The sequence below is a fragment of the Diprion similis genome, chromosome 6, assembly GCF_021155765.1.
Source record: "Diprion similis isolate iyDipSimi1 chromosome 6, iyDipSimi1.1, whole genome shotgun sequence".
Classification (NCBI taxonomy): Eukaryota; Metazoa; Arthropoda; class Insecta; order Hymenoptera; family Diprionidae; genus Diprion; species Diprion similis.
In genome coordinates, this window is record NC_060110.1 from 661291 (window position 1) to 685990 (window position 24700).

Below are 24700 nucleotides of genomic sequence, written 5' to 3' on the forward strand. Positions count from 1 at the left end.
TCTTTTTATTGAACCTTCGTTCACATTTTGATTCACACTCTATTTTCATCAGGGATTGTTCAATCAATGTTTTAAAAAATATATTTTTGTTACATTTGATCATGTTTTCGCCGATCCGAGATAGTGAGCTCCGTTTTTCTTTTTTTTTTCCCCCTTGAATTTTGCAACACCTGAGTAAGTACAAACGTCATGTATGTATGTTGGATTCAAGTACACCGAGATCCATTATTTATAAATAGGTGATCTCATTTGATGACTAGCTTCTAACTGTAGTGAACAATGTGGTGTAAATTTAGACATTTACTTTTCAACTGACAATGAAGCTCAAAATAACTGCATGTATCCAGCAAAAGATTTTATGTCTGATGTACGATAATGCTTCAGAATTGTTACACAATGTGAAGGTGGAGCACTGTAAATCTCATCGTGAATTTCTCCAACACCATTCAACTCCATGCCTTATTGTTACAATAATTAATTTGAGTGACTGAAGTTCCTCATCCCAATCTTTTGTGACATATTAGCAGAGGAACTTCATGACCAATACTTTCCGTAAATGCTTCCTTTCATCGATTTATTCTGTTAAAAATAATTTCTCTTGGGTATGCTGTGTGTATATCCATTTGATGAAACACTGAATAAGAAATACATTTCCAAATTACTTATTGCAACGTATATTGTACATGATCAGCTGTCAGCTCTTCCGATCCAGGTGAACACGAATCGTCTCCTTGTCCAAGTCAAGTAGGTGTTTCTCAACTTTCATCTCATACTTCACATCACAAAAAACAGAATGATGCGTGTCATTTCAACTACTAATCCTTTCATTATAGGCTTGCCACAGTTTTTCTTTGTACCGAATGATGGCTAACAATTTGTCCTGCGCAGCTGTAACACCCCTACCGACAACGGCTAAATCTGCCCCAGCATTAATCACCATTTGAGGAGTCCTGTATTGTTGTCCCAAATCATCGCGGGACTCTTCCAATCTAATACCTGGTGTGAGCTGTATCAAACCTGGATCGTCGAACGTATTAGACTGACACACTAAACCAGCTATCAGGTTTGATGTTTCAGACAAAAGAACAGAATGTTTCACATATTCTCCTATGGTCAAGGCTCCTTCACTAGACATTTCTGTGACCAAAAATATTCCCCGATCTTCGTTAATCCCCTTCAGTCCGTCTTGTAAGCCAGAGATGACACCGGAACCAGGAACGGTATGGGCAGTAACAAAATCTGCCCATTCAGCTATTTTATAAATCCCATTTCTGTACTGCAAGGACACTGTGTGGCCAATATCGGCAAACTTTCGGTCCTCCATTATCAGAAAGTTGTGCTTTTTGGATAGCTGTTTCAATTTATCAACAAATTCAGATGTAAAATCTTCAACTACGTCAATATGAGTTTTTAAAACAGCTATGTGCGGTCCTGCTAGTTCAGCCAATTTTAAAATTTTATCAGCTTTTGTCAGGTCTACTGCTAGACACAGAGTAGTTTTCTTTGCCGACATTATATTGAACAGATTTGCTGCTGCTCGGTTCTTGGCAAGTTTTGCTCGTGATGCGAAGTCCAGTCTCAATCGACTTACTGAGTTCCCTAAGAGAAAATCCAGTTATGTTCAAACTTCAGTTGCTGGGCTTCGAAAAAAATGTCAAATATTTGAACTTTAATAACGTGTCTTAAGAATGCCCCAACCGAGATTATTGCCCTATTTGATGAAAAGAAAAGGCTAGAATATGAGTCATTTCTAGTTCGTCAATTTTTAATTTTCTATGCGGATAAGTAATAATTGACAGTACCCAGGTTGGAAAAGTTTGATTTTTTTTTTTTTTAATAACATCGAGTCAGCCCAAGGTAAATTTTTATATTTTGGCCGTGTCTGATTCTTCAATTACACCACTTACCTTTGCAGGATAATTGAGCCTGATTTTGTTCCACATAATATTTGATGTCTTCGACGATGGCGGACGTCACTTTGCCCGCATTCAATAGGTGTTGCATCAAACTAGTGAGAGAATATAAGCTCCTCATTTGGATACCCTTTGTACGTAGATTGTGATCACCACCCTGCTGTTGGTCCAGAATAATGATAGCTTCCTTAACCTTCAACCCTACATCAGTTAGGTCCTTTACAGCCTCTAATACGTTAATCCCAGTCGTCACAATGTCTCCAATTATGAGGCAATTTTCGCCCTGTTTGAATTGGCCCTCAATTATTTTTTTTGACCCAGAGGATTCAGTCTCTGTCCTTATTAGCAGAGGTATATTTGATTCTGATGACATCAACGCAGCAATTGGCAACACAGTATACGGCATACCACAGATTTGTGATACACTTTTGCCATTTTCTGCCAGGGTCCAGAGTAAGGTGGATACAGACTTCTGCAAATTTCGGACACTAGTCAGCATGTGAAATTAGGTTCCGTCAGTTAAAGAAGTGTGGTCTAAGAATACCAAGCAACATTACTTTCAACAGAACATTGCAATGGGTAGAGATATTTGGTGATCGAAACTCATAGTTTGCACATTTTTCGGAATGCAGGGACATTCGAGGTGTAACCACTCCGGAAGTTGGGTATATATTTAACTTTAATAGTGTTTTCAGCTTGCATCGTTCTGTTGTGTTCTGTTCTGCTGCACCGAAACACCAATTTTACACACATAATTACTGTTCTGTGCAGCAGAGAACATAGCAAAACAGTGCAAGCTGAAACCACTATGAGACTTCATAGCTGTAACTGCTTTACATGACTTCACGTGGGTCTAACCGACAAGAACTTCGGGATCTAAGTCCTATGAGGCTGCGTTGTCTAGCGATCCGTAGTCGATCATTCGTTTCACACGATGTTTTTCTTCGTGTACGTTTCAACCAATGTGTATTTTCACACAAAATTCATCATTGGAATAGAAGTAACAAAATATAAATTACCTACCATCAACCGCGGATGTGAAATGATTACTTTCAAATCAAAGTAGACGGGTGTCTGCCGGCCGGCTTTAGTTACAAAGCTGCCAAACTTCACGGCGTTCATTTCGAATAGTTCCACAGCTAATTCCGCTAAGCGATTTTCCATTTTAGCCGAGTCAAAAAACACGTAAATTGGCGCAAAGAATTTAACTGAACCTCTTGTATACCGACGCGACTGGCAGTAGAGTGGAATGCATGGAACGCAACAACGCACATTGAGAAAAAGCGTTGTAGGCGCCACGTAGCGGCGAAAAGAGTAATGACTATTTTCTGAGTTTTGGCATCACGTGTAGCACCGAGTTCAGCGTCCTTCTCTCTACCCGCCACGTGCCCGCCACAGACACGATCACTTTGGTCACGTGTACATCGTGTACTCATGCCAGTACTGGCAACCTTTGGAACAAGATTACGTTACGAGAGCGGCAAACTTATAGTATATTTGAAAAAATTATCGTCAATTTGGATAGAATTGTGTAACGTAGGTTGAAGTATAAATAATTGAATTTATAAACGTATCGATACATACCAGGTCAATTAATTTTTATTTACTTATATTGATAAATATTCATTAGTATTTAGACGGTGTACAAATCATTTTTCTTCGATGGTGTGTTTTTATCTGAGTCGTCCATTTTTTTTATAAAGACTATAATAGTCCAGGGAACAGGTGAATCTTTTATAACGCAACTTAAGGGTAGTATGATTTGTTAAAGGTGCTTATAAAGACGCGTTTTATGAACAGCAAAACTCCTATCCTACATAAATTGGCCAAATTTTGAAATGCATACGTGTAATGTCGGTAAAAAATTACCGGCATGCGTGAAAGGTCGGTAACAAATGTCGACAAAATCAGATTTCGGTGTTTTTCATAATCGAAAATCAGATCATCTGCCACATCGTCATTTCACCATCAAATCTCATGGGACTGGGTGCAAAATGTGTGTTTCATCACCGTCGAGTGGCATCATATTGGAGACTTCGATCCATTCAGTGCAACTGTGAAAATTTGGCCAATTTATGTGGGTGGTAACTGATCTGTAAAATATTTTTCCAAATTTTGAAAAAGTAAAAAGACGCTTCACTTTTTGCCAAAATAAGGCATCAACTGCCCAAGTTCTACTCCGATCGCTCTAGTGGTATAGGAATTTTGCATCTCTGCATTTTCGAATCTTCATTAAGGGTGTATTCTTAGCTCATTTTCAGATCTGAGGGGTTCCCCGAGTGACAATGACGCCACTATCGCCATTGACTAGGTCGTTGACTGAAGAATATAAAGATTGTTAATTGTGGGGATTGTGGGTAAATTTCTGTGCAGTTCTCGGCGGGCAAGCGACCTATGTGAAGCTGGCCTGCAACTTAAGATTTTTTAAATAATTAATGTACCAAAAAATTGCTCCCGATTTGCTCCTAATTGCTCCGTACTTTTTATTAATTGCTCCCGAATAGATCCGGAGAAAAACTTGGGCAAGCGGCCCAAGGTCGGTCTGGGAGCGTGGGAGGTTCCTGCTCTATCGACTCTATCCAACGGGCTCGTATCGAGTTCGTAGCAACCAAAGTAATGTCGGTATGGAAGCTCGAGATCGAGTCGGTACGAAGCGAATGCGTGAAACTACTTTTCGACTGCGTTGACTGGAGGATATATGGTCGACCGGCCCTCCGCGTAGCCCGTTCGCCGAGCCAATATTGGCACTTTAGTCTCCGTCTTTATATTTCTTACGTCCGTGGTTACAAGCAATAAAACCACGAATGAAACATACCCATGTCTGGTTTCTGCTAATTTCCCAAATTTCTACGAACATTATTCATTCGACAATAAAGTTGGCAAGAATGTTCATGACGCGATCATCTTGAACGGATAACCGCGGAAATTGTGGCCTGAAAAAAAACCGAAACTGTATTATTATAGTTCTTCGTCAGTGAGGAATACAGATTGCGAATGATTCAAACAGACTTTGAGGTTATGTTGAGCTGAAAATTCGTCACGATCTTGTCGACCGTTGAATCAATGACTCGCGTCACAGGACAAATCGTAGATAATAACCACAGTTCGCGGTGAACGTTGACGTCGCCAAGTCCTTTAGTCTCAAATGCTGCCAGGAATCGGATTATTCGGTACGGGTCATGTGGTTCGTGTAATCGTCCCATTCCTGCGGGAGAAGGGTTTTAAAATCGAGGCAGTATGGGGAAGAACTCTGTCAGAAGCGGCAGAGGTAGCAGACGCTCTGGACATTCCGTTCCACACAAGTCGAATCGACGATGTGCTGCTGCGGAAGGACGTCGATCTGATATTCATAATGTGTTCGCCGAACCTGCACGCTCAGATTGCTGTCAAGGCTCTGGGCATCGGAAAGCATGTCGTCTGTGACAAGCCCGCAGGACTAAGTCAATATGAGGCACTCAAGATGGTACGTGCAGCCCAGTACTACCCCTCGTTGATAAGCATCGTGAACCATAGCCTCCGCTTCCTTCCTGCCTTTGTCAGGATGAAGAAATCGCTGGACGAAGGATACCTCAGGGGACCTGTCACTGTGATCGACGTCCGGGTGCAGATGGGCAGCCTGCTGCACGACGGGTATGACTGGCTTTGCAACGATACGATGGGTGGCGGGATCCTGGCCCTCGTTGGAAGCCATGTTATCGACTTGATTTTCCACCTTGTCGGGCAGCGCGCTATCAGGGTTCACGCTGTGGTCCGAACTTTCACAAGAACAACAAAATTCATCAATGGAATCAGGCATATTTCTTCACCAGACTTCTGCAGCTTCCAGCTTGAGCTCAGCGGAGGAGCACTGGTCACAGCCACCCTCAGTAATCACTTGCCTGGACAATTAAATCAGGAAGTATTGGTCTGCGGGGGTGGTGACCACCTAGTTGTACGTGGTGGGGATTTGTATGGGTTCAGAGAGAAAGGAGTGAACAATGACGGTAAAGAGGAGATTCTGTATCTTGATGTCGATGATATTAAAGAGCAGAGTCTTTCTGTCACCGACTCCATTCCACTGCCCTATGTCAAAGGGTTGAGAAAGCTGATCGGAGCTTTGCGGGAAGCGTTTCAGCCGGTCGAAGACAAGAAAGGCTGGATAAAGGAGCCTGTTTCCTCTGCAGCTACTTTTGAGGACGGTCTATATGTTCAAGCTGTTATTGATGCTCTTAGACAAAGCAATAGAAGGAGGGAATGGATTAAGGTTTGCGTTCTAACCGAGGAACCAGATCCTAATCCACTTCTTAGCGCAGCTGTTCGAGCTACAGCGATCTCAATTTGAAGTGCTTAATTAAATTTTCTTATTATTCGTAACATGTATTGTTCATAAGTAATTCGCAACATTTAATTTTTTTTATTTTGTATGGATTTTTTAGAGATGGTATTAGCTAGTATTATTACATAGTTAATGTGTCGTTTTAGTTATACTATTTCGAACGTTAAACAGTATTAACATTTCTCAACTGTAGGAGATGTACGAAACTTACTACTGAATATAGTTTCAAGGCAGCTTAAATAGATAAGTTATTATCGTGTCGAAATGAGTAAAGTTATTCTACTGATGTATGTTCAGGAATTCCGTCATTTCGTAAATTTATAATTTTCAGGAATTCAGTAAATTCATAATAAAATAACACTTGTTCATATTTTGAAAATTTAGCTTCTTCGATGTCATTCTTTCTGAAATTGGAAAATAGTGAATCTTTTGCCAATGTTGCGTTGTAATAAAATTACTAACTTCAACCACGTAATTTATGTTATGTGTAGTATAAAGTTAGTTGTTACATTCTATAAGTTTCTTTTTTCCTCTTTATTTTATTATTCACTTGGGATGCAAATTCTAGTAACCTTTGTCACAAAATATTGTTACATGTTAAGAACAATGGCAAATAGTTTTATCTTGGGTAACAAATGCCCAAGTACACTATTAATGTGTACTTTATAATACTATAACTCAGTTTTATTTAATGTTTTTGAATGTATGTAATATAACATGATATTTATTTAGAATCAGCATTTTGTTGATTATTGATACCATACGAACTCAGTATAATATTTTTTCATTACGTGTATGTTTTTTTCAAATAACTTTTTATCGAATTTTTAGTTCACGACGCCGAAAACGCAGCGGAATTATTCTCCGTCGTAAACTTCGTTCAACATTATTGTATTATTTTATTTCTGTACAAAATATAGTTTTTAGTGTTTAACATTTCGATTATTTTTTACCTCAAAGTTTTGAAATATTATTGAATAATAATCAATAAATATATGTAGAGCGATTGCAATTTTAGTACTTTCGCTATAATTCAAGCAGCAACAAAAGTTCCAATTTTTTGATAAATTCAAATAGGTAAATCTAGTCATCAGCTGTTGTTTATGGCGTTGCCGGAGACGTTGAACTCTGTCAGCTTGATGCCGCCATATTGAATTAAAGGGATAAGCAACAGGTGCTTTGAAAGTTGCAATGTCTCCATCTAGGCGCAACCCTTCATCGATTCCACGTCGGTAAGTCAGGTTTCTATGCATAATAATGCATCCGGCATCCGACAAATTTTTTTGAAAAGTTTCATTACATTGAGTATAGGATTATAATAAAAGTAGTAATAACAATGATAACATGCTCTAGATTATTACTTCTCGATTGATGAATAAAATGATGTGAATGAATAAAACTGCACTGCATAGTCATAAATAGCACATCAGGAGACGCTGATATGCGTATATACTTTACATATACATAACATATATCATATTTGGATTGTCGGCCGTTTTAGAAACACGAGAGGAGGCCGATGTTTTATTATTTTGTGGTGAAAAGTGAAAGTAGAGGGTGAAGAGAGTGTCGGATTGCTGGGGGTTCTTCCGAAATTTGTCAACCGCTAAACTCCGGGTCGAGCTTAGACTAGAACCCTAGCTCGTGTCAGACTGACTTACGGCTCTGCCTTCCACGTCTACTCCTGTCTTAAGATATCCGAAGAAGTACATGCTCCACCTCGTGTTACAGGATTCGCACCCGGTTCCCTCGGTCCTTGTTTCGAAGAAACGAATGACACTACGTCAATGAGGTATTTAGTCGGATTAATACGCACGACACGGGACACTTCCATTTCACCCGTGGCAAGAAGAGAGTCAGAAAAAAGGAAGCCCATCCATTAAGAAAAACTGTTTTTCCCAAGTTTTCAAGGAAAAGAAATTTTCTCGAATCGTTTATTTGTTTCCAAGTCAATTTTATGAATGTCTGTAATTAAATGTGACTATAAGTGTACAAGAGTGAGCAAATTTATACAAAATCTCAATTTTTATATACCTATGATTTAAGAATCATTCGTTTCCAGTTTGGAATTTTCATTTTCTAATTTATATTTCTTGTTTTTATAATTCTGAGACACCAAGAGCAGCACGGTATAAGATACTATACAGTATTACGCACTATAACAGCACTCACAATTGTGAACAAATAATGTATGTTGATTAAATGCATTATTTACATTCTTTTTATGTGTAAAAACACAAATTGTAGTTGGATTTTACACCAAATTAGACGTGTATTCAACCTTTCCGACTTCGTATCTCGCAAGTGGTTTTTATTACATGATATGTCGTTGATTCACACGTAACGGCATCAAAAAATAGATCCAAGTCAAAATCAAATGAATGAAGTGCACTTAATGGGCCAAATAATGGTTAAATTTTGGATATCTCTGTATAAATCTGGATAACATAAATCAGGTTGGACGAAAATTAGTCTTGACCTTGCATTGATTTCCATTTCCATAAAGATACCTCAGAATCAAAATGATTTAAAGTCTTACGGTTGATTTCAAGTGAATAATTCTCGTTCAAGATATTTCTGATTAGACGTCGATGCGAGCCTGCCCATTCATGTTCTATCAGCATAACAGAATTCGAGACATTCATTGATTTTCGATTGAAAAATCACACTAATTCGATTTGATGCGAACCGTGGAAGGCAGATCGCCAAAGACCGCAGGCTGTGTTGATAAAATCGGCGTTGAACAGCGGACGGCGAGTGAAGAAAGCGAGTAACTTAAAACCGGCATTCAGTGCTAGCAGGAAAAAAAATTAGAGATTTAACGATTTCGTTTCTAGCTTTGAAGAATAAAAACTTTCAAAGTGACGAAGCGCGGTGGCGTTCCGCCGACCAAGTGAGACGTATAGTTTACTCGATCATATATATACGGCACAAAAAATGTGTGTAAGTAAAGTGAATTTCCCAAGTCTTTATACTGGTGAAAAACTATAACTTCTATTATACCGTGATACGTAAGTACATTAGAGATGAAATTGCAGAAATTTTCATACACATTTACACGAATTATCTATACTTTTTCCTTTGAAAAGTATATCGTATAAATATAAAAAATTTAATATGAGTGAAATTATTTTAAATTTTGATGGGGAAAAGTGGGAAGCAAGCCTTTTTAGAATTACCGTAATTTTCTATGTTATTTGAACCTATTAATAACTATGAACTTGTTCTGAATACAAACGACCCAAAGAGGCTGGAAAACCCTTGTGGCATGAAGATTTATGGGAAGTTGAAATTTCACGTCTGATGTCTCATTGACGTAACCTTTCGAGAAAGTTGTTTGGCTAAGAATCGATGTGTTTTACTTATTGTATCACGAGAAAATCGGACGCTGAGTATTTATCAAATTTTAATATTCGTGACCTACGAAAATCTCTTGAAAAATACAAAAATAGAAATAACTTGCCTTAAGAACAAAAGTTTTGATATCCATGCTTCATTTCAAACCACTTCGAAATTGTTAGAAATCTAGCAGATTTGTACTGACAGTGGCTCAGTTTACTTAGAAAGCTATTCCCTACAAAATCACTGAAACCGTTATTTTTTTAGCTTCAGTCGTTAAGGCCTTATATACGTCCAGAATTAGAAAAAAAAAAAAATTTTTTTAAACAGATCGTTGTTCTCTATAGTTTTAGCCTTATTTCTGTGAAAGTCGATTGCAAAAATTCCCCATAGATCCAAAGTTATGGTATAAAATGTGACTGTCTGACGAAAGAGGCCAGAACAGCTCGTCGATTGTAAAAAAATAAACAAAAACAATTAACTGCCGACAAGGAAGGTACACAAGACGAGGTCGTAATGGGAGATTAAACGTAAGTTTACAAAACAAATAAAAAAATTCATAAAGTTCTTGCTTTAGCTGCCCGCGACTTCGAGCAAAATGCACTTAAAATTTTAAACGCGTTTTTCTCAAAACTACTTTTTCCGACACAGTCGACACGATAACTCGTAAAGTTTTTAATATTTTTTGATGCGATTTTTTTTTAAATATTCGAAATAGTTTTATCTGTAGTCTGTCGGATTTTTGATATTTTGATTCCAAAATTTAATAAAAATAATTAAAGTGTAAAATTTATGACGTACAACGCATACTTTTTTTTAACTGCCATAAATTGATAAATTTTTCGAAATTTAAAATTCCGGCTCGACAGGCTACAACTTTATTTTACAAGAATTAAAAAAATTTTTTTAGATTGATCAACATTCACCGGAGATTTGATGTCGACTGTGGAACAACTTTTTTTCATAGAGTTGTGGATAACGTGATTTTTTATATAGGAATTTTTGTAAGAATAAAAAAAATATAATTTTTTGATAAAGTTTAAATACCAATGAACAATGTGTACTATTTATTTCTATTAATTTATATTGTTATACCTACTGAAAAAAAAATTTCTTGTCCCACATTTTTGGCGCTGCTAGACGTATGTGAGGCCTTAATTCAATACGACCATTTGTTGATCGTTATTAATATTGGTGCAATGTTGTATATTTAAATGTTTAACGGCGCCACCACAATAAAAAGTATTGACCGAATTTGTTGAAAATAATCTTCTAAATAAAATGAGTCATATTCGTAGAATCAAATTGAATGAATCTGATGGGTTTTTAACAATTGTGAAATAATTGGAAATGAAGTATCGATATGTGAGCCTTGGTTTACAATTCCGGTATTTTCTGGTGTTTGTGAATTTCGAACAAACGTCCGTTGCTTATGAATATAATAATTTGATAAATAATCAACGTATAACAATTTCGTGCAGTAAGAATATTTCCAGCAACCGTGGTTACACTATTACAACCTCTAACTTAAGTCTTCATTTTTTACCATAATCGAAAAATATAATGTTAGGTACTACACAAAAATGAGTTTTGTAGATATAACCAGAAAATCTAGTACCCATGTGTTACTGTTATTTTTTATCACGCTACACTCGTAGTATAACTAATATATTCTTAATCTGATAACTATTATGCGAGAATTTGATATTGTTACAACAATAAATTGACGTTAAGGCTTGATTTAACTGAAAAAGAAAAAAAAATGACAAAAAATAAACGAACAGATGTAACGTTGCAATAACCTGCAGAAAATATAGCATTGTCAACTATAATGACGCTAAATAGTTACTTGAACCACATTTTCCGATAATTCTACCAATATTCGAATCGTTATTGTGACGGTGCACGTTATGGTGGTTCTTTTTAATAACCAAACCATAAAAACTTTCTCTCTATGTGAGAAAATTAATGAAAAGTATCAATATCTGGCCAACCAATCTCCGCAAAGAAAATTCTTCAACTAACTTGAAAAACTTCCTTCGGCCTAATGCAAAGACATTTTCAACTTCTGGCTTCGGCGCTGTCTGGGAAGTTCCACCCGATGGCGATGGCGTGGATGATGGCTCGTGAAGCCCGAGGCGGAAATTGCGCGAGGACCAGGTGGACGCAGCCGTCGGCGCATCGCGACCGAATAAGAGGCGGCGGCTCGCCATCCAAAGAGCCCCGCCCGTTTTCCGGGACCTCCCAAACCCCGTCCGAGACCGTTTCTGTTCGTTTTCCCTTCCCCATTTCTTCCATCCTTCTCCTTTTCCTCTTTCTCTTATCCCTCTTAACTGCTGCGTGTATTCTTCGCACCCGCCCCCGCCCACCTCCCGTTCCTCTTTCGTCCCCTCCTCGGCCCCGTCTTCGCGTGCTCCCGTCGCTCCCTCTTCGTCAAGGGAAATCTCTTAGCGCCAACAATTAGTTCCGCCTGACTGGCGATCGGTGCAGTTTGCGCGGGTGGAAGGATATATATCCCATATAATCGGTCGTAAGTAGACAAACCGTTGATATCGCACCCTACATTCATTTCGCTGTTCTGTAGGGGAGAAAACTATGCACAGAAAAAGAGGACGATGTAACAGGGACGAAAAATCGCAGTTTTGGAATGCGTTAGACTATTCGATATTTTTTACACCTTGGAGGAGACGTATTCATATTTTAGTTTGAAATATATCAAGGAGAAACTTAGTGTCGCGAATCATTGAATAAAATCGGTGCAATGAACGAAGGTTCCGTTTTAATTTACTAATCTTCAGCGACACATATGTAGCAGTTCTAATGCAGAAATAGACGTGTGAGCATTTTTTAACGATGCTGGTTTGTTATTTAATAATATCGTTCTATGGATTAATAGATTTTTTATTAGAATTCGGTAATTGAAACCTCTGTAAGCTTTTTAACCGAGAATTTTCTACCGTATGAGCCCGATTGTCGAAAATTTCGATTTATTTTCGTCAACAGAATCACAATTCCCAAAATTTACAATCGAAATATCTACGTAAGTAACATAAGTCGAATACGCAAACAGTGATAAAATCGTAAAGAAAAGTGTAAATATGCGAAGCTAAACGTATACAAAGAGGACGAAAAAAAAAGAATAGTTTTATACTAATTTGAAAGCGAAATATTTTGTGTAACAAAAACCGTGTATATATTTTATCGGAAATAAGAAGAAGAAATAGGGAGAGATTTCTGGATCCGGATCAGGATGCCTCGAAAACGACGCACCTCGACGGTTTCGCTGCAGGACATTGAGGATGACGATTTTTGTTCGGAAGAAAAGTACGGCGGAGGAAGCAGCAGAGGCCATATCCAGGATGCAATGGAAGGCGTGAGGGCGCCGAGGAACGCAGCCAACGCAAGGGAACGGGCGCGGATGCGAGTTCTCAGCAAGGCTTTCTGCAGGCTGAAAACAACCCTTCCCTGGGTTCCGGCAGACACGAAACTCAGCAAACTCGACACCCTCAGGCTCGCCGCTACCTACATCGCGCACCTTCGCGCCGTTCTTCGAGACGAGGGTGAATCCCATCCGGAAACCACCAGATCGCTCTCCCTAGCATTGGTGAGCTAGAAAATTGGATACAATTATCTTAATTTTCGATTATCTAAAATTTTGCCTACATTTTTTTTCGATAAGTTTAAGAATGACGCCCACAAATCCCCACTTGGAATAAATCAGGCTCTGTTTTTTTTTTACTTGCGATATTACATGGAGCGTGTACAGTTTTATTTTTACTAGAATGAACTCAATTTTAATTTCGATTTTTTTTATACTTAATAACGTTTTTTTTAATCAGCTAGTAAATTTTGAATCTGCAAGTCCGTGATTTTAAACTTTTTTTTTCTCTTGATGTGAACATTCCAAGAAATATTTTTTTCATTATTAAAAACCAAATTTATTTTCTATTACAGATCGTACTATTGAAATTGAATTATATTCCAATATCTAAAAAAAAATTCCACTGCAATAAATAAATGCTTGTTAGATTCTGAACTTATTAAGTATGATCAAATTTTACAAAAAAAACCCACAAAGAACGAAGATGTATTCAAGTTTATTCTGATCAAGTGAGAACTGTCTATTTAAATTTATAAATTGATTACAAATTTGCAAATTGATAGCTCGAGAAATTCGGGTTTTAAACTTCTTAAAGTTTACGTTACTTATGAGAACTTCAATAACTTGCGAATAATTTCACCATCATCTGGCTCGTGCCAGCGACGGTATAATCCGTTTTGTATACCGTATTGCCGAAAAAAATTCGGTCAGTCAATTATTCCAAGATTGATTTCTCATTGCCATTGAAATATTAGTTAATGAATATACATGTTTGCGTAATACCTATAAAAAACGTATTATAGAAATCAGAACCATAAATAATTAGCAGCGAGAAGAATTTTCTGAAATTGAACAATACTTCTTTTAAAAGGCAGTTGATAAATAGAGAGAAATAATCTACAATTTAATTGTTTCAAGTTTAATTTGTATTCAATTATTTGAATAACAATACAGGTATTATTCAGTCAAATTCTCATGACAGTCGATTACATAAACATTTACAGGGACAATTTTCTAGGCTAAAAAGTAAAACTTCCACATCACGGTCCAAGATGCATACATTAAAATGTTTATAGACAATATAGACAAAATACTTAATTCTACTGAAGTGTCTGGTAAAAATTGGCAGGACTGTAGTTGAATTTTATTTTCTCGAAAAACTTGGATTGTTGAGATCACGCAAAGAATTATTATCCTTGATGTGAGCTTCTGATTTCACATTTTTCAACTAAGAATTTCGATGTAAATAATGAAACTTGAAATTATTCTGTTAATGCAAAATTTCACTCCTGATTCGTGTTAATCTTTCAACGGGTTTAATATTCACAATAATTTAAATAATTCATCGGAAATAAAACATTGGCGAATAGAAATTCGAATAGATTCTGTCCGTCTTTGATATGTAGCGAATTCAAAATCAAGATATAATGTTCCTTTTATCGCGCAAAAAGTTAAGTATTTCTAACTGTCGGTATAACGTTATTAAATTCATGTCAATTCTCCGAAAGAATGTTGAAGTTGCATAAATGTTGTGAGATTTAACTGTCAAAATTAATATTTCATATTCACCTAATTCAATTTACTTCCGAAAATTCGAAACAATTCATCGTCACAAAAATAAATCATTTTCTACACAAATTCTACACGTGTACAATTGTACAAATCACATCACGTTTAAATTACCAATACAATTCACTTAAAAGCATTGTATAAACATAGTCCTCAAAATAACATGCAAGTGAATATCTATAGAAATGAGTATGCGAGAGGAAAAAGCTGTTCAACAAAAAATTCTCCTCGGTTTACTTTCCTCAAACTTTTACATGGCCGCCGAGTATTTTTCCAATCTTCTCTTACTCCCCCTCTTTATTTTTGCATATCCGCGAAGCGCATTCTTTGGCATGGTGGCAAAAACCGCGAGAAAAAAAAACAATTCCAAGTGAGCTGTTCGGGAATACAATAAGTGCGAGTTTGTCTGTGGCTCAAAGATTGGTTCCGAGCACCAGGAGCTGGCGCGAGGAGAGCAGCCAGGTGGCTCCAATCGGCGTCGCGACGTAGGCGCAATGTGCGGCAGCCATCACCGAGGCATTCCCTGTTTACGTCTGTCCAGGTGGACCAGATCACAGCGTCACTCCCTCGGCCCATTAATTCCAAGATAGTTCCGTTGTTCGACTTTCCGTTCTTTACTGCCCCGCAAGATGCGATGCATCACATTTCACGCGCGTCTTATTTATTCCCCTGTGATGACGCTTCACTACGTTTTTTCCCTCTTTTTTAATCCCTTTGCTTACAAAATCCGTTTTTAACTTACTTTCTTACTTTCGAGGTTACCGCTTTTCCTCATCCGGCCTTAATCCTTCGTTATTCGAGGGGTGGAAAAATTCTACTCAACTACTCTGAGCAGTTTTTTTTTCGAATATTCTATTAAAATTGAACTGACATAAAAAAATCACTGCAAACTTATATTTGTAGTGAAAAAATTTTACACGAAAATGTTCTACAAACGCTATTGAGAAGTTCAATTCACTCACATTGCCCGATAATTCCTGACTGCGTAAAACTTCATCCGCATGCAACTATGCAATTATCTGAAATCGTCCGATTAACAAGTATTAATGAACGTCTTTTTTTGAAAAACTTCTCCTGCTATATCCGGATAAATTACCCGACTCTAGCGCATGTTTCAGAAGATTCTTTAGAATTGCTTCTCAATTTTGTGGAATTTGAATATTACTTATTGTTAAACTCGTGGACTTCCATTTCCTGAAAATCTATTTGCAGATTTCCTTCAATGCTTACCGATATTCTGAAAGAATTTCGGAAGTACTATGAAATGTTCTAAAACTATTCTTATTCCATAAATATAAATTATTATCATAAGCGAAAACCTTTCTTTCCAAATAAATGAAATTTACGTAAGATCTGTGAATTTGGCTAAAATGTCTTATCTACAAAAAAAAAAAAACTCGATACATTGAAATCTCAAAAATAGTATCAGGGTAAATGAACTTACGGAATTAAAAAAATGAATTTATGTTTTGATAAAAAAGTAATATACACGTTTTCAAAGAAATTTATACATTTTTAGATAGATTCAGAAATTGACGAAACACTTCGGGGTAATTCGATCAATTCTACCCTCAGCATAATTCCTGGAAGTGCTTGTGTTTGATTAACAACCGATTTCTGCATAAAAATTTTCACCAGAATTTGCGAAAACTGTCAATATTTAAATGATTAAAAATCTTATTTTGCGTCGTAGTCGTGGCCTTTTGCGATCCAAGGAACCGGGGCTCCGATGTTGATGAACAATAATTGCACGTCAGGATCATCCTCGACTTCTTCATCACCAGGCGGACAATACCGAAACCAGCAGTCGCCGCTCGACGTTCAGCCAAACGTGCACAATCATCATCATCATCATAATCACCAGCCCATTCACGTTCGTCATAATCATGAACCACAGCTTCCTTACTATTGAACAAGCTGACAAGATCACGTTATTATTCTTTAAAATCAGAACAAAAATAGAATTTTGATAACTGTTCGACTTTTCACACAGTTCTGGTGATATAATTTCTCTAAGTTATTATGGTGCCAAAAAGTAAAATAGAATATAACGAAAAGACACAACTAAGCAAGAAAAACTTATGAAAACTCGTTTACATCATTTAATATTGAGCAAGTACGAAAGCAGATGATTTCTACTCCTTGATGTTTTCCTGGGTTACTCGTATCATTGCTGATCATACATACGTTACAATTATTAGATATTTCTTTAGTGGTACGAGAAATTCGAGCACCTCTCGTATTTATCAATTTGGTAAGCACGTATTTTTCTACATCGTCTCATTATGAGAAAAAATAATCCAAGTTTTGTACTACTTGCGGTGCACATGTTCTAAATTTTCACAAGAACAAGGAAATAGGAATCAGATTGATTTAAACGTAGTACTGTTACAAAAGTCGTTTAAAATTTTTGTAAATGGTGGTAAAATTCAATTTCCAAGGTCAAATATTTTTATGCGAATTATGAAAAAATAATTTTAAGCAATAGTGATATCGTAAGTATATGGTATATAGTAAAATTAGAGGCTTTTATAGAGGTGAAAAGATATAGACTCATAATTCGACGAAGAATATTTCGTATATATGAAGATTATTATTACTATTACCATTTTTACTATTATTATTAATACTACTAATTAACGGGACGAAGATTTTTACACTTAGATTATATTTATTCCAGTGTGCCTTATTTATTAACCAATAACTATCATTATTAGTAAAGCCGTAATTTTAATATTATATTTACGAATGTAAAACCAAAGATTGCTGCAGCTAGTCGAATAAAACACACAATTTATAAACAAGAAACTTTATAAACATAATGCAAGCATACTCTGATTGATTCGTTGCGTTTGAACTAATCGTTGTGTGTCTACTCTATTTGGAAAGCGATGAAAAAAAAGTCAAAGGTATTACCATAGTATGTATCCGGAAATGTGTTAAGGGGAACGTGAGGTCGACGGGAAGGGAAAAGAAGGGAAGAAAATGGAAGTGAGGTCGGCGGCGAGGGACAAGAGAAGGATGTAATCTTGCGGAGGATGAACGCGAGTCGGATAGACGGACAAGTTAAATAAACAGCGTGAAGAACCTTTTGTTTAAACCCGATACTAAAATAATATATCCCATCTCGTCCTCAAACAACTGAAACAACCGCGCAACTGCCTACTCTGCCGGTAGCACTGCAATCACGAGGTCCCAGATTCCACCGTCGCTTACGCACGACATGCTCGTTCATTTTGGTCGACGAAAACGGATTGATCGATTATATTATACATTCAAGGTTTCGAAACTAAGAGGAATTTATTTTTGAACAAAATCAGGTGTTTTGAATGTTTTTTTTTTTTTTTTTTTTTATTTAATTCGTAAATAATTGTTCTAGTGGTGAAGTCAGGAAAGTTTTCATTTATTTAGTGTAAATCTAACAGAGTAAAAATTTTTCATTTTACTTATTATTAGTAAGCACATATAAGAAAAAAATCTGGATAAAATTTTACTCGACTTTGAACACTTCTTCTCCAAAATTCTCCGTTTTCTCGAAGTGCTCATTTTCCACGAACATTACTATTGCATTTATATGAAAGTCTAATAAAAATCACAAGCAGCGAAGTTTTTTTTCTTTTTCTTTGTAGATTCGTAGGTTTACTTTCAATCTCAGTTCCAAACAAACAAGTTGAAATATGCCGTTCTTTATGAATTTGTACGGGTCGGAAGATTCCGTCAGTATTATTTTTTATGCAAATGTAGGAATTTTACTAATGAGTAAGAATATAGAAGAATCTAACCATACAAGCTTAATTGATAGATGACCAAGGAAGAATCGTGTGCAGCAGGAATGTCCGTTTACCGCTGTCGGTAAGAAAAATCGTCCTTGGTAGTACAAGACTACATTTGTACCAATTGTCAGTAACGAGTATTTGTAGAAACTGAGCGCAACCGAGGACAGATGACGCTTCACGTGTAAGAAGGTTGAAACCCTGGGTGTGTTTTATTTGCAATCTTTCGGAAACGAAAGATTTGAAGAAGCTGCCGATTGACTGATTTTTAATCAGTTTAAATACATATTAACCAATCATATAGGTTTTCAGTTTTCTTTCAGTTCTTTCGTGTCGAATAAAACACACCCCCTGTCGTGACTATCGAATCATGGTAAAAGATAGTGTGTTGGTTCGCGCGCCTTCATGTTTTTTTTTTAGTGAACTTGACGCGGTCGGCTACCGCCGATCTTGGTGTGTGTGCGCGCGTGTGTGTATATAGGGTAGTCGTCAATTTTTTTTTTGGAATTTCAATGTTGGATGCTCGTAGATCGGCTTCAAGTAAAAAAAAAACAAATCTATAAATTTTTTCAGACTTTTATTTTGAGCGCTGAGTCTTTCTGCTGGCTTTTTTTTGTACTTAATTCTTGAGCACTAGAATGAAATGTCCCATACATCTTCTTTCTATACAATCGAGAATAACAACGATTCGAAATTCAACGAGGATTAAAAAAAGTAAAAAATACGATTAATTGACATAGCTTGAAAAATGATTAAAGAGTAATATACTAAATTAAAACACCCACGGTATTGTTAAGAAATGTTATCAATTTTAGGGAGCATTCACGAATTTTTAAGTAATTTGAATTACGGACTGAGTATTAAGGTATTGTTTAACAGACGATACGGAACGTTCGAAATGTCGCGTAAACTTATTAATTAACGATTGTGCTCCGTCGAAATCTAGACTACGGTAAGGAATCGGTTGCGATAGTTGAAGAATTCGCTACAGAAAAGAGAATTAACAATAGATACGAGAAGAAACGATATTGAAGTTACGCTGCATGATTTTGTTACCGATATTACAAAGTCGATTAATCTACGGCCACAGTTGCGACAGGGGTTCCGATGTTCTGGGCTAAACCAACTCACTTATTATAGACAAGATATTAGCGATAAATCAAGGTATGAGAAAGATAATTATCAGGTATAGAAATTATATGTAAACTTAAGTGTAAGCAAAATACAGTAAGCATGCGAGACTTAAAGAGAAGTTATATACGGTATGAGACAATTAGATACTACGATTTCAAGTAAAGAAGTGAGGCATTAGATAGAAAGAAATTGACAGATTAGGCACAAGAAATGCGATAAAGATAAGACAGCAGAAATTAGGCAAGAGCAATCACAAGATCAAGTGCTAAATTGCAAAAAGAAGACAAGATTGAGAGTTAATCCGAGAATCACCTATACCTGAAGTCCAAAGTTAACAGAAGTTACGATAAAATTGAGAGAGCTAGTTAGTCACGAAGTCACTTGCGATAATTGGATCTCGTGGTTCGTCGGTATAGTCAAGCTACGTCAAAGAAAAAAAATAGTAAAAAATATGCTCAAGTAAATTCGTGGCTTCACAAGATCGAAAAAACCTTGCCTTAGGGAATAGTAATGCAGAGGCGATAGTGCAGAGATGTTCAGATAAAAGAGAGAGAAAACATCGAGATACTGGTAAAACTGATTCAGACTAGTGAAGAAATTAGGTAGAACGAGAGGCACGTGTGACGTCGCCACTGATGTTCGGTGAACTGGGGAGAGTCGATCGTCGATCCTGGCGATTTCGCTGACTGTCATGACGTGACATAATGTATAAAACCAGGATGGTGGAACCCACTGAAATTATATTTTAATATATTGTAACAACTGTGCTTCAAATAAAGTATGGGTACGGAGTTTAGTCAAGCGAGCAATTAAAGAGCACGAAATAAAGGCTTTGGAAAAAATGTGTTTAATCACAAAGAACATATTTACAGATCAAAGTCTGAAACAGGTCTGATTTTACAATAATAGTGGTTGATACAGCAACCCTATTCATTTTATGATATAAGAACGCTTAGTTTTCTCGCGTCATATAGTGCAGGCATGGCATCCCTCCGTCGGCTTTATGATTAGGAAAAAATCCCCCCTGCATCCGCTGCAGAGTGGACCTGGTCTCCCGAAAGTGAGGTGAAGCGCCATGTCCTGGACAACAGTCACGGAACTCCGACTGAAGATAATAAAGATCTTGATAAGATTCATAAATGAAACAATTTTGTTGATTCCTTACCGCTCAAGGCACCAACGACACAGAAAACCGGGCTCATTAGCCACTACCAGGCCGTGGAAGAATCCACAGCAAAACGTCGCCCACTCCTCCTCGAGTCTTTCCTCCAAGTTAGTGAAGGAGGATAATGGATTGGCGGCCAGGTTGAATCTGGTCGTCAAAACCCCGGCGTTAATAAAAGTATGGGAAGTACTCTGCATTTTCTTTTGCTCCTGACAGTTTCTTTCCAAATCGAGGATTCAATCTTCTAAGATTGTTTATGTGATTAGGTTTTGTTTCTTTTCTCGATTTCGTTTCTTTCTAGAAGTTTCTTCTATTGAATCGAGTTTTGTGTCGGACCGGCTCTGATTTCTTTATAGCCTGAATGGAGCCACGATTGTTTTTCGTGGTCGACAAGCGATTATTTGATTTTAGTATTTTTCTAACCCATGTGGCAGATTTTACGAGAATTTCCAGGTCTCGTGACACAACCTTTTTTCTGTCACCCCTCTGCTCTTTCAGAGGACAGTGGTCAACGGTTCCGGATTCAATCAGATAAGGCCATTCTTTTATCAAATATCTATACTTGCAATATCTAAATCCGAGTAATTCATCTTCAAATTCGCTAAGCGAATTTTGACCGTTCGACCACCGTTCACGTCTGTCCTCCCAATCTAGGGTGTGCAGCTTCCGGAGGAAACCTGGAACCGGCCCGCCACCTTCCTCTTTTTCGTTCCTCAGAGTGGTGAGAACGCCCCGAAACCTCCTTTAGACTCCCGCTCGAACCTCTCCTGTCCCCGTGGTCCTCTTCCCGGATCATTTTGGCCAGCTCGATTTAGATTTTCCCGATTTCCTTCGAGAGTCAGCGTTTCCGTGTTGCAAACCCACTCGATGACGAATTTCGAAATCGTACTGTCCGAGCCCTTCAATCCACCTAGCTACCTGACCTTCGGGGGATTTAAACTAAAGTAACCACTTCAAAGAAGCATGCTCTGTTCTAATCAAGAATTTCCTCCCGTACAAGTAATGATGGAAATGGACTATTGCTTTAACTACGGCTAAGAGCTCTCGACGGGTAACACAACAATTCCTCTCAGTCTTACTGAGAACTCTACTATAATAACTGATGACTTTCTCTTGGCCTTCCTGTACTTGAGATAAAATTCCACCTATCCCTGAGAGAGATGCGTCAGTCTCTAAAATAAAAGGATGACTGACTTTGGGATAAGCTAAAATAGGTGAAGAAGTTAGGCAAGTTTTAAGCTTCTTAAAAGCTTCTTCGCAGTCGGGTGTCCAGACGAAAGGAATCTTCAATCCGGTCAAATGATGTAAAGGTTTGGCAATGGCGGCAAATCCTTTTACGAATCTTCGGTAATAGGTACACAAACCTAAAAAGCTTTGAACTTGTTCTTTATTCCTCGGCGCCGGCCAAGCAGAGACCTTTTCGATCTTGGATGGATCGGTCTTCACACCTTGAGACGAAACGATATTGCCGACGAAGCTTACTTCTCTTTGAAAAAGATGGCATTTCTTGGGACTCATTTTCAGGCCTGCCTGTTTCAACCTGGAGAAGACTTGTTCGAGGTGATTCACTTCCTGCTCGAAGTTTGTCGCGAAGACGATTATGTCGTCCAAATAAACGAGGCAAATTTTTCCTGTTAGCTTATGGAGAACAGTCTCCATGCGAGATTAGTCGTTTTAGTTACGGGGTTCCAATTATTATGGGAAGCGGCTGCTAGAAACTGACTTTCAAAGTCCGATCAAGAAATCTGTCCGTCAAAAGTAGGAGGTTTTACGGGCGCTGCAATCCTAGTTTGAGGTATTTGGGGAATTTCTCTAACGTCATTTGAACGGGTCTCTCGGTCACGCCCTTGGCAGCGAGTTCTAGGACTTCCTTCGGATCCTCCGGCCTCTCTGTCGGTTCGAAGAGCCGCCAGCGTGGTTCGGAACAACTCGTGCATCCTGTCTTCGGAGCGTGAATGCGCCTCGAGTATTGCCTCTTGTAGCTCACGCTGTTCTCGCTGTTCTTGTTCTCTCTCGATTGTCATGACGTAACATAATGCATAAAACCAGGATGGTGGAACCCACTGAAATTATATTTTAATATATTGTAACAACTGTGCTTCAAATAAAGTATGGGTACGGAGCTAATTAGTTAAGCGAGCAATTAAAGAGTACAAAATAAAGGCTTTGTGTTTTCAGATCAAAGTCTAAAACAAGTCTGTTTTTACAATAATAGTGGTTGATACAGCAACCCTATTCATTTTATTACACTAGAACGCCTAGTTTTCTTCCGTCATATGCCCGCTACTAGATCATTAGAACCGGGGGTAAAACGGGTGATTTCACCCTTGGTAACAATATTAGTATATTTTATATTTTTATATAATTTTAGTGGGTTCCATCCTAGTTTTATACATTATGTCCGTGGCCCGCCAAAACGGTTTCCTCATACCTCTTCACGTCAACATCTTTTGGCTAGCTGCGATTGATATCCATTGTGTAAATGCACACATTATATGTCACGACATCGTGATGCGAGTTGATGACCTGTGTGAAGTTGCCCCCCCCCCCCCCCCTACATTGGATTTTTGGACTTTTTTTTATCGTCTGGTCGTCGTTTGGTGGTGTTTGGTAGTCCGAATTGGAGGTTTGGTGGTGCATAGTTTTCGTTTTAATACCGAAAAACAATAATCGATCGGAAAGTGTACCAATAATTCTCTCTTTTTCTACTGGTCGTTCGATCAAGCAATCGCGGTATATTCCATACTACCAGGACCAGCTTGGGTTATGGTTGTAAACAACTCGATGAGGGCTAATGCCGAAAGATTTGAATCGAATAATTTTTCATTGCAAAATTGAATAACCTTCTGAACTATTACCTATTACGTAAGAAGGGAATATAGGTTTGCGCTATTCCTCGGAGCGTAATTGCGATAAATGAGTTTCAACAACGTTGCTGTTGGCGTAAAAGAAAGGTTGTTCTTCAACATAAATGCGAATTTTCGAATAAAATCCGAGTTTATTTTTAATGAGAAAAAATTTTAAACTTTTTCAAAATTCATTAATTGTCCGGTATTTGAAACGAAAATGAAAAACCTTGCATATTTTATTTTTCAACCACAAATATTTTTCGATGTCCCGGCAGCGATTTTTTTAAAAACCCATCTTCAAGAGCGTGCATCTCTGGGATGTATAGAGATTTTTCAGAATTTTAACATACAAAACAAATGCATAATTCCTCTTATTTCCAGAAAGTAAATTCTTGATCCACAGCTCAAATGTTCAGATTTCATTCAAACTTCAAAATGAGCCGGATCTTTGGGGTCACCGTGTATGTTGAAGAATATTAACAATCGCTGAAAAATACATAACATACGTGAAACGCATTTTACACTAGAATGTCTACATATTCGACGTAGGCAACGGCACAGCCGTTGAATTTTGATTTTCGGAACTTAGAACATATATCTACGTCTCTACACGAATTTTGAAAAATCAGCCGGGAAATATTGAGATGAAAAATTATTAAAACATTGTAATCAGTCAATGTGTTATTCAGCGAGTTCAATGAAAATTATTTACAACGTGAGTATATGCATAATTGCATACATATGCCTATAGCGTATAACTGTGAGAATCATAAACACATAATACATGTATGTGAAAGTTTCAGCGAATTTTTTACTGATAATGAACGCTTATTGTCAACAAATCTGAGAACAAATCAAATATCGATTTTAGTTATACGCCATTATTCAGCAAACTTTTGTGGAACATGAGATATTCGTTTACGACTCTCCTCATTAACTTTAAAACGGCAGTGCACGTAAACCTAAGGTAAGTGAGATCTGCAATCCGTATACTTTTGAGATTCAGAATACCGTTTCGTTTTCTACAAAAGTAAGAAAGTTG

The 24700-nt window shown here is 37.4% G+C and overlaps 3 protein-coding genes and 1 long non-coding RNA gene across 5 annotated transcripts; 3 read left to right on the forward strand and 1 right to left on the reverse strand.

Annotated features, from left to right (window-relative positions):
- Positions 1–200: 200 nt before the first annotated feature.
- Positions 201–3170, reverse strand: LOC124407178 (uridine 5'-monophosphate synthase). Its single transcript, XM_046883043.1, has 3 exons — positions 2937–3170; positions 1908–2385; positions 201–1599 (listed from the first exon to the last, which is right to left on the reverse strand). Exons 1-3 carry the CDS (start codon positions 3075–3077, stop codon positions 809–811), a joined length of 1410 nt encoding a protein of 469 aa, XP_046738999.1. The 5' UTR covers positions 3078–3170; the 3' UTR covers positions 201–808.
- A 1574-nt stretch (positions 3171–4744) lies between these two features.
- LOC124407091 (glucose-fructose oxidoreductase domain-containing protein 2) lies at positions 4745–6573 on the forward strand. Its single transcript, XM_046882911.1, has one exon. It carries the CDS (start codon positions 5059–5061, stop codon positions 6232–6234), a length of 1176 nt encoding a protein of 391 aa, XP_046738867.1. The 5' UTR covers positions 4745–5058; the 3' UTR covers positions 6235–6573.
- Positions 6574–11530: 4957 nt separating this feature from the next.
- Positions 11531–17093, forward strand: LOC124407093. Its single transcript, XR_006929287.1, has 3 exons — positions 11531–11542; positions 12255–12256; positions 16855–17093. It is a non-coding gene; the product is annotated as an uncharacterized LOC124407093 (long non-coding RNA).
- On the forward strand, positions 12046–16729 carry LOC124407092 (twist-related protein-like). 2 transcript variants are annotated; one of them, XM_046882912.1, is made up of 3 exons: positions 12046–12097; positions 12780–13171; positions 16431–16729. In XM_046882912.1, exons 2-3 carry the CDS (start codon positions 12818–12820, stop codon positions 16647–16649), a joined length of 573 nt encoding a protein of 190 aa, XP_046738868.1. In that variant the 5' UTR covers positions 12046–12097; positions 12780–12817; the 3' UTR covers positions 16650–16729. The 2 variants fall into 2 exon arrangements, with proteins under 2 accessions (XP_046738868.1, XP_046738869.1); XM_046882913.1 differs by having other exon boundaries at positions 12048–12097; positions 12783–13171.
- Positions 17094–24700: the final 7607 nt, after the last annotated feature.

Bases quoted from the DNA above. Each gene is read 5' to 3' on its own strand.
- LOC124407092 (XM_046882912.1), top strand. From the start codon at position 12,818: ATGCCTCGAAAACGACGCACCTCGACGGTTTCGCTGCAGGACATTGAG. The intron at 13,172-16,430 runs GTGAGCTAGAAA...TTTGCGTCGTAG, and splicing joins GATCGCTCTCCCTAGCATTG to TCGTGGCCTTTTGCGATCCA.
- LOC124407091 (XM_046882911.1), top strand. From the start codon at position 5,059: ATGCTGCCAGGAATCGGATTATTCGGTACGGGTCATGTGGTTCGTGTA.
- LOC124407178 (XM_046883043.1), bottom strand. From the start codon at position 3,077: ATGGAAAATCGCTTAGCGGAATTAGCTGTGGAACTATTCGAAATGAAC. The intron at 2,386-2,936 runs GTAGGTAATTTA...CGAAATTTGCAG, and splicing joins TTTCACATCCGCGGTTGATG to AAGTCTGTATCCACCTTACT. The intron at 1,600-1,907 runs GTAAGTGGTGTA...ATTTTCTCTTAG, and splicing joins GGCTCAATTATCCTGCAAAG to GGAACTCAGTAAGTCGATTG.